The sequence below is a fragment of the Limulus polyphemus genome, unplaced genomic scaffold (genome assembly GCF_000517525.1).
Source record: "Limulus polyphemus unplaced genomic scaffold, Limulus_polyphemus-2.1.2 Scaffold5770, whole genome shotgun sequence".
Classification (NCBI taxonomy): Eukaryota; Metazoa; Arthropoda; class Merostomata; order Xiphosura; family Limulidae; genus Limulus; species Limulus polyphemus.
The window spans coordinates 39,075-48,967 of record NW_013671380.1 but is presented as its reverse complement, the minus strand read 5'-3'; the positions used below and the strand labels follow the sequence as shown (position 1 = coordinate 48,967).

The window sequence follows — 9,893 nt, the reverse complement described above, 5'->3', positions numbered from 1 at the left end:
AATGGATATGTAGAGAAAGAAACTTGTTGACACGTGACTTTTTCCAGATGGAGATCCTGCTTTATTATGTTGATTGAGACACGTGGACGGTTTCTGTCACTAATTTCTGAGCTCATGTAATTTCATCTGTTACAATACGTTGCATCTTGTTTTCCACGTCAGAGGTACAACTAGTTGTATTTATCTTTCTTGATAAGTTATGGAAAAACAAAACTGTTGTAACTATTTAAATTTCTATATTGTTTGATAATACTGTGATAACTGGAAGAATGTAAATTAAAATATAAAGCTTATAATCTAAAGTCATTGCAGGAAGATACTTGGAAGCTAGTTGTCGAATAAAACTGTTTTAACTGGAAAAATCAATTTATTTCAGGATAACTTCGGCATTTCCTGAGGAGTCTTAGGTATTGAAGAACAAAATCATGATAGTCTGTTACAAAAATAAAAAAGCGCTTAACATAGGAAGTCTGGATACCAACACAATCTAAGAGGCTTACGTCTTACTCATTGAATAATGATAAATTAAAATAACTAGTAACCTAAATTACACAAATAAATGGAGAAAACGTGGAGAGTCAAAATTCCGCAAAATCAAACCTGGGTGGCCAATATTTTGTTTGAATGTAGTTACTACACTAGATTATTTAAGGTAGACGTAGCTTGTGAAGACTGCATGGCAAATAGACAGACGAATGTCGTCATATTGACAACCATATTGAGATATGTCTGTTCCAGTAAAACTGTTTTGTTTGTGTATATTGAAGAAGTAAGTTTAAAAGACTTAATGAAAACCTTAACTAAACCGAATAAATTCTCCAGGTTCTGAGAAGCACGTCTGTAAAAGTTGAAGCAAAGCTAGAAATCCCAAACCGTGCTTTATAAATTATTCTTAGGACTACACAATACATTATTAAAATACTTGAAATACATCTTATTTAGCAAGCAACTCAGGGCAGTGTACCAATGAATATATTACATTTAAATATTTTTATAAAACATGCAAGTATCATTTATATTAAGAAACTGCGAACCATTGTTAATGTGCAAAACCTTGAAGAGTTCTTAATGTGGACTTTCACTACTAATGTTTCTAATAGATTATAGTTGGACAACATAAGTATTTGGTATTAAAATATACTTTCGTGAAGTTTTTAATTCGTGTAAATTAACATCAAATGAGGGTCATAATCCATTTGTTGCATCATTCCTTAACACTAAAATATGTAAATTAAATACAGCTATGTATAATTATGTTCATTTACAACCAAAAATCTGTACTTTTGGCACGAAATTGATGCACTTTGTTTCAGCTTAAAAACAATTTTAATGTAAAGTATGCTGGAAATTTTTAAAACACAAGAATGTGACCAAAACAGACTAATCTTAACTTAAAACTCTTCAACTAATAAGATGGAAACTGAGAAACTTGTAAGAGTACCTCTGGTAGAAAACAGGCCAGTACGTCAACCCTCTGGATTATTACAATCCAGTTAAAAAGTGAACTAAACCGGTTCCTTCAGGGTCTTAGAATAAAGTCAAACGGATAACTCTTGTTTGAGAACTCCATAGTTAATTATCTCAGAAAGATCAAAAAGGTTGTAAAACTATGAGTTAAAATTATATTATTGTAACTTGCTATTATATTTTTTGAAATATGTGTCAATTATTTCTAATATTTCTACGTTTAAGAAATGTTTCATGTCAATGCCAATGTTAATAAAATGTTTACAGGAAGTAAAATAAGCAGAGATATTTGGTAATCACAATATGGTTAAAAATTTCTATGTTTGGAAAAAAGAATTAACAACAATTACAACGTTTTTGCAAATGATACTGAAAGGGCAGTAAAATTAAAATTAAGTTCCTTGCTTTGACATAGAAATACTGTCTCAAGTGTTAACCATTCTTGTTCTTCGGTTTTAACACTCGTTGTAATTAATTTAACTCTCAGTTAATAACAGATTGCTTTTCTAGATTATTGTTATGGAGATAAACACTTATAATTAAGACCTCGTGGCATTGTTGTAAATACAAAGTTGTTCACTTTATGTTAAGTTTTACATCAAGCCGATGATTAATTCTGAGTCAGATAAGCCATTTATTGTTCCATCATTTGTTCTTATTTCAGAAATTATTTATGAATAAACAAGGAAAATCCTTAAAAAAAATAAAGCCGGTAGGAATAAAAAAAACGGTTTTATGAGAATATTTACCCTTGAGATGTTGATTTAAAAAATAATGGTTTGGAAACATTTTTTTAAATAATGAGTGTGTTAAGGAAGAGGTAAACCTTTCAAGACGAACATTAGCCATAGAAATTAGTTTGAAAATCATTTAACAAAACGTTTATAGCTACTGTTTTTGTCATTACTATTTGTTGTCTGTTGTAGTTGCTGAAGAGAGTTTGTAACGCTAATTTTAGGTCAACAGGGTGTATTTTTTCTCGTTGATGCTTAAGTAATTCCAGTGTTAAAACACTTTATTGATAAAAAATACAGTATTTCGTGTTTTGTTGTGTTTTTTTTTGGGGGGGGGGTCTATGATCAAGGTGTGTCATGAATAATCACGTAGAAAGTGGAATATGTCGTCTACTGGTCCGATGCTTCCTTAATATTAATGTTCATTGGGTACGAGGCTAGGTCAGAAGTAGTATTCTAAGGAGAACGCACCAGAAGGCGCAGCAGTCGTGATATTTTAACAGGTGAGCAGTGAACCAGTTAACTTAGATGAGAAGAGGCAGAGAAAGGGGAGATTTGTTTAAATAGACACGTCATTTGGCTGTTTTGTTAGTTGAGACAAGATGAAGGTGTGCTTGGTGTTTCTACTTCTTTTGGCCGCTGGTATGGAAAGCAATTTTTCATGATATCCTAGGCCTAATTACTATGTTAGTTTAATCAAAGTAATTAATTTTTGTTTCCATATGATAAGATTAAAATGAAACTTATTTTCGCTTTTAAAATTTTCATAATTTATGTTATAATTACGTAATTGTGATATCGAAGTATGACAAAGAATATTATTTATTTTATGATTCAAATAACTGTTAGTCTACATCATCTTTCTATTGTTAGATTTTTACTTTATGAGCAATATTTTACATGCCTTAGCACTTCCATTTTTATATTTTACCAAGAGATAAAGTTTTACCCATATTTTACCACTAGATTTGACAGAGTATGCGTATATATATTTACATTGCATACGGTTTCAAGAATTGAAAATATGCACACCTCTTAAAGGGTTGATAAATACGATTTTCTGTATCTACGCTAGTTAATGAATGATTTAAGAAGTTTGTAGTTGTAATTTTGTTTTCATACCTTCATGCTCGAGCATTTGAAAAATGAAGAAATAAATATGTATTCATTTTTGTATAGATTGTAAAAAAACGTTAACATTTGAATGATATTCCGTTTATATTATTAAACATATTCGTATATCTCGGGCGTAATATTTTAAAATTGTAACAAATTTGTCATATTTAACTTCGTTGGATATTACTACTTTTAAACATCGTTTATTTAATGTAGTAGCTGGCGGTATTATGTGGGAAAATATAAAAAAATGGATCTACCATAAATAATTTATTATTCGCTCACCAGGAGTGAAAAGTTATATGAAATTCAATAAGTTTCAGAGAAAAGTCGAGTCATTTCGATAAATATCAGCCACTCGTTTGTAAGTGCGTAAAACTATGAAAACATAATTTCCAAGCTCCTCCCCAAGGTTTTCAGAAATGAGGACACAAAAACCTGGTTGATAAACCTGATGTGGGTCACCAGGCTGATGACTGAAACCGGTTATCTGGTTAAGGCGTAATACTAAGCTTAGCCATACCTTGTTGCAGTATATCTTTCTAACAAATCTTAAGCATTGATCTCAAGCAAAGTTTAACAAGTTCTACAATAATTTCATACCAACTGTTGTATCTAATAGCAATAATACTCTCATTATGAAAAGCATATTTCTAGTCTGTTAAAAAATAAATAAATAAAATCGGTGAATCGAATCCGGAACTTTCTATGCTTGTTTTACACGTTTTACTTGTTCGTCAGTGAAAGAACAGGTTCTTCGCTCAGTATGTATTCTATATACAAGACAATACTGAATGGAATTAAGCTACAATAAATTGAAAATTATTTCCTCGAGTTTATAAGACAAATATGGCTTTTTATGTAGAAAAATATTTTATTAATCTGTCTCGTTTTGCATTAAATGTGATATAAATAAATAAAGATTTAAACTCCATATAAAACGTGCATCGTTAAAGACCAGTGCCTACTAGCATAATTTTATAAGAACAAAAAATTCGAGGCCTGAGCTAACTAATATCTTTGACGCTTGTGAGACGTATTGGACTTGTTTTTCATTAGTTAAATATAATGTAGCTGTACAACTTACAGATACTTGATTACCTTGTTAGAATAAATATTTCGAACGCAGTTAAGCAATAGTTCTTAGATTTTTACGATATTAATGCAAATTTATAATCAGGTTAAATATTTGCCATATGTACTTTACAAATGTACGTAAAATAAGGCATACAAATAAATTATTGTAAGATAAAACTTTACCTGTTAAACTTTCATGGTCCTCATTTGCGCTCACTCTACTGTAGTTAGGCCTACAAATAAACTAAATAATACTATGAAATTTAATAAAATAAAGAAACCTTGATATTTTATAAGAAAAATTGTAAATGTTCAATTATTTTTATTTTCAACTAACCCGATATTTAGGCTGCCTTACACTTAACACCAAACGTATTTCTTTGTTCGATGAACAGCTTGCACTAGGAAAGTTGCGACCTCTGTGTTTAAAAGCTTCACTTCGTTAGTAAATCAGTTGTTGTTCTTGTTTTATTCGTGCAAAGTTACATAATGGGCTATCTGTACTCTGTCCACTGCGGGAAAACTAACCCCAAGCTTTAGTGTTATAAGTCCATAAAATTACCGCTATCCCACTGGTGTGACAGAAAACGAATTGAAAACATCATTGTAAATGTTTAATTATACACCTAAAGTAATTTCGCGTGACGTCATATAGCTATGATTTGTTTTTATTGAATTTACATGCACGGTAATTATTAATATAACACGATAATATATACAAATATAGAATTAAAGTATGCTTAACCCTTGTACAATTTTGAAATAGCATTGATGATTTTTTTTGTTTGCTTAACTTTTCAACGGTTTGCTGTATTTAAATTTTACAGATATTGAGAAATAGATATAAAAGTTAGAATTTCGTTGGAATGGACCTGGAAAGAAACTAATAGGACGTGTTAATCGTCTATTTTAAAATAAATCGAAATGATGTCTTTGGAATGGTTTTACATATATATATATATTGTAATAAGAAAACACGCATGCACACATTAGATAGCTTAACATGTCACTGAGAAACATTATTGTATGCTTGATTTTTTATACCTCCCCGAGTTAATACGCTTTATATTATTACTAATGCAATTGTCAAATGAAGAAAATTTAATTATTCAAGCCACTTACAAAGTTAGGTATAAGTACAAGTCGTAAATTATGATGTATTGCCCACTTACAAAGTTAGGTATAACAAGTCGTAAATTGACTGTGGTTTCGCTATATAGTAGATAGGGACAGTGGGAATCTCGTTAATCCATTCATGTATTGTCCACTTACAAAGTTAGGTATAACAAGTGTAAATTATGATGTATTGTCCACTTACAAAGTTAGGTATAACAAGTCGTAAATTATGATGTATTGTTCACTTACAAAGTTAGGTATAACAAGTTGTAAATTATGATGTATTGTCCACTTACAAAGTTAGGTATAACAAGCTGTAAATCATGATGTATTGTCCACTTACAAAGTTAGGTATAACACGTTGTAAATTATGATGTATTGTCCACTTACAAAGTTAGGTATAACAAGTTGAGTTGGCCATTCAACAAGCTTATATCTATAATATAGAGTTTTTGATGTATGCTCACTTAGGACCAGACAGAAGGAAAATCGTAACTCGTTATCGGGAACCGGTGGTCCAAACAACTTCGAGCACATGTTATCAAGAATCAGTATAGAATTTAAACCTATTCTGGGGGAACTCAAACTTCCATTAGAGTTCACTAGAACAGTTATTTTTAATTGGTGGTAAGTGAGGTTGTTGGAGAACGTAAATGGTACGATTTTACAAACAAAACAAGAAACAAGGCTGACTTGAAAATGTTCTATTTGTGGTCAACGTTTAATTGTAACTTCGTATATGTAATTTTCTAATTTCACAATACATCATAATTTATAACTTGTTATACCTAACTTTGTAAGTGGACAATACATCATAATTTACAACTTGTTATACCTAACTTTGTAAGTGGACAATACATCATGATTTATGCTACGACAACCAGTAAAACCGGTGTTGATGAATAATTACGTCAGTGTCACGAGTATCGTTTCTAAATTCTTGAACATTTCCTTGCTGCTTTGCGCTTTAAAGCTCCTCTGAATGAAATTTTGTTTAGCTTATGGCTTCAGATCTGTTGAGATCGTTTATTGACTAGGTTTTCATAGTTGAAGAGGCTCGAGTTGAGGTTTCTGTATTACAAGCTCTACTTTCACAAATGATTTTTCTATCGCATTATTCTGTAACTTTCTTGCTATAGAAACGATCACGATTGTTAAGTATTAAAATATAAGCATTCGTGTTGGCGAGGGAAGGAAGGACACTGCCTACCAATCACGTGAAGAGGTAGAAAACTCCAAATGTGACCGCAGATTAATAAAAAAACCATTTGAACACTATACATTTGTGACTGAAACTATTACATAGTGATTCTCAAAAACGAATGGGAAAAAATGATCCTTGTGTATCATATCTTTTTCATAACTGCTAAAATACTGCATGGCAGTTTTGTATTAATTCACTGTTAATTTACTTATATTTTGAATTAATATTGGGTAAAGCTGACCGTGAATATTTGAAATATCACGCTGTCAGTTATAATTAAACGTAGCTGTGTCAGAATGGCCGACTAATAGACTAGCTTTTACTACAAAATTCAGCAACATTGGAATGCGGTAGAACAAAGGTGTGACCTAGTTACCAATATGTGCATGAACCACGCCTAGAATATATGTAACGAAACTTCCTGAACTATTTTTTCTTCGATTCTTTGTCTAGAAATTATTAAACTTCCAAGACTTGTCATTGTGGAAACTGAAACAATAAAAAAAAATGTCTAATGATAATGTATCAAAGTTTCTTCTGGACGCAAAGTCACCAAGGTAATACTATTACCGAGAATGTTAATAGGCTATTAACCTGTCATAGTTATTAGTATAAAAACTATGAATAAATAATATGATTCTAAGCCTGTGCTTGGAAAGTCGTAATACAAGAATAAATCCGGTTCTGCAATTGTTACCTCCCAGTTTAACGAGACAACTGTGGCTCTATTGTTGCAAACAAGAATTAAGGTGTATAGTACCGCTGTTATCAAGCGGTTTTTGCTCGGTGGCTTCGAAATAGATGGTGGTTGCTTTGTGTAGTTAGAAATACTTAGACATATACATCTAATAATTTCGTTTCGGTTATTTATCTGAGATGATAAAAAAAATATCTTCATTTTCACCTGTTTTTATCTACCTTTTTTCATTTATGTTTCTTGCTATAATTTCTACTTCAAGATATATCCTCGTAAACTTAAAGTGTTGGCAATCAAGAATGTCGGAACGAGTTATGTTTGTTTATAATTAAGCACAAAGCTACATAATGGGCTCTCTGTGTTCTGCCCAGCACGGGTATCGAAACCCGGTTTCTAGCGTTGTAAGTTTGCAGAGATATCGCTGTGCCACTGGGGGGCGAACGAGTTACCATAATATAATTTATTTCTATTTAGTGTATATCAAAATGATATTAAAACATATGTCGTTTGCGCCATTTCATTGAAGGAATTTTACTTGATATGTTTTCACTTTCAACTTGAGACACACAGTGTTGGATAAAATCTAGTATAGTTTATATATTTCTTATTTGTGCAGTGAAATCACAATACGGTCTATGATTCTGTCTCTATATTCGAGTTTCCTTATATTGTGCAGTGAAATCACAATACGGTCTATGATTCTGTCTCTATATTCGAGTTTCCTTATATTGTGCATTGAAATCACAATACGGTCTATGATTCTGTATTCGAGTTTCCTTATACGGTCTATGATTCTGTCTCGTATTATTGTGATTTCACTGCACAGTTTACTTGTACCAAGGAAAAGAAACATTTTTTGTTAAGCGAAAGAAAAGTCACTGGGAAACAAATAGTATATGATCTGTTTCAGTCACTCACAACTTAAAAAAAAACAGAAACAAGTCAGTCAAGTAATCAAGTAATTATTGTATTCCATTCATATAAATTTGTACTTTCTTCTGCTACTTAAGCCACCTTATTTTCAGCATTGTTCAATTCTTGTAAGTAAGATATTTCTACCTGCTTTCATTAGATTTTGAAAGGCGAGAACTTTCACTTAAATAACATTAGAATATCTTTTAATCGCTAGATTTGATTAGTAATGTGAGCGGGTGCTCTACCAACCCCTCCCCTGTTAATAAGACATCTATATAGTTTCTCACTAGCTGTTGTTATGAGCATATAAAAAGGAAAAGCTTTATTTACAAAATAACCTTTATTTAATTATTCAGATAAAAAGAATATGAATTGATAGTCCTTGAACTAAAACCAAACAAAATTTCTCACTGACAATATATGTATTCTTAATCACAACGGTGGTAAAAAGTTTTGGTCATACCATTCAAGGAACACTTGTGGTTATTTTATTTAACATAGTTTTCAAATCTTTCAGTCGTGGCTCAACAGAGATCACAGTCACAGAGTTCCAACGACGATTATGAATATTACTATGATTATGAAGATGAGGAAGAAAATAAACCTTTGACAAACACACAAACAACTGCCGGACGCCGGACCCCATCTACACGTACCCAATCCCAACCTTCACGGTCTCAGGCTACATCCCCAAGAGCCCAGGCGCCACCCCGTCGCCATTCGGCTACTAATACAGCCCGAAGATCTGGTCGCGGCAATAAAAAGAACGACGTTTCCACAGTCGTCCAAACAAACGAGGTGTATACCTGTCCGGAACTGTATGGCTTCTTCCCTCACTTAACACACTGTGATAGATACTGGTCCTGTGACAACGGAACTGCCACTCAGAAGCTCTGCGGAAACGGTCTGGTGTTTGACCCGTTCGACAAGCTCACAGAAAATTGCGCTTATGCGTATACCGTTAACTGCGGAGATAGAACTGAATTAGGTAAGTGATTGTTACTCCTATGTGATGCTAAACAAGTTACTATGACGTGCAGTCGATCTTAGCCAACTTTATTTCTAGCCTGGAGCCTCGATTGATAATTAATCGGTAGATAGACAAAAGATGTACCAACTATTTGTGTTACTCATGTTTGAGGCGATCGTGTAACCTTTCAACTTAGGTTTGAACTGACCGCAGTAAGCTTTATTTATTGAATAAGACTTCTTACTAGTCGTATCCATTTTGTTGTTATTGTTGTATTTTTACGATGTAAATGCTGTTTAATAGACAACTTTAAACCTTAGAAATACAATTCCAAAAAAACATAAAACAAGACGTGCATGGAATACTGGTTTCAATTCTTTTTAAACGAGATCTTATATTTAATTGTCTGTAGACATATGCTCAAATGCTTTAGCGTTCTGTGTTAGGCTTTTTTAGGCTAAGACACATAAGACCAATAAGAGAGCACAGCCAAACGTTTAATTTTGCTATTAAGTAATTTATATGTGTTAGCGTTCTGTGTTAGGCTTTCTTAAGCTAAGGCACATAAGACCAATAAGAGAGCACAGCCAAACATTT

At 32.2% G+C, this 9,893-nt stretch overlaps 1 protein-coding gene across 1 annotated transcript in view; it reads left to right on the top strand.

Moving 5' to 3' along the window:
• Positions 1-2,740: 2,740 nt before the first annotated feature.
• Positions 2,741-9,893, top strand: part of LOC106472956 (protein obstructor-E-like) — a 12,258-nt gene continuing 5,105 nt past the window's right edge. Inside the window, exons 1-2 of the mRNA XM_013933625.2 lie at positions 2,741-2,843; positions 8,844-9,314. Coding sequence (XP_013789079.1) covers positions 2,804-2,843; positions 8,844-9,314 — 511 coding nt within the window. The 5' untranslated portion in view covers positions 2,741-2,803. The remainder of the gene's footprint in view (positions 2,844-8,843; positions 9,315-9,893) is intronic.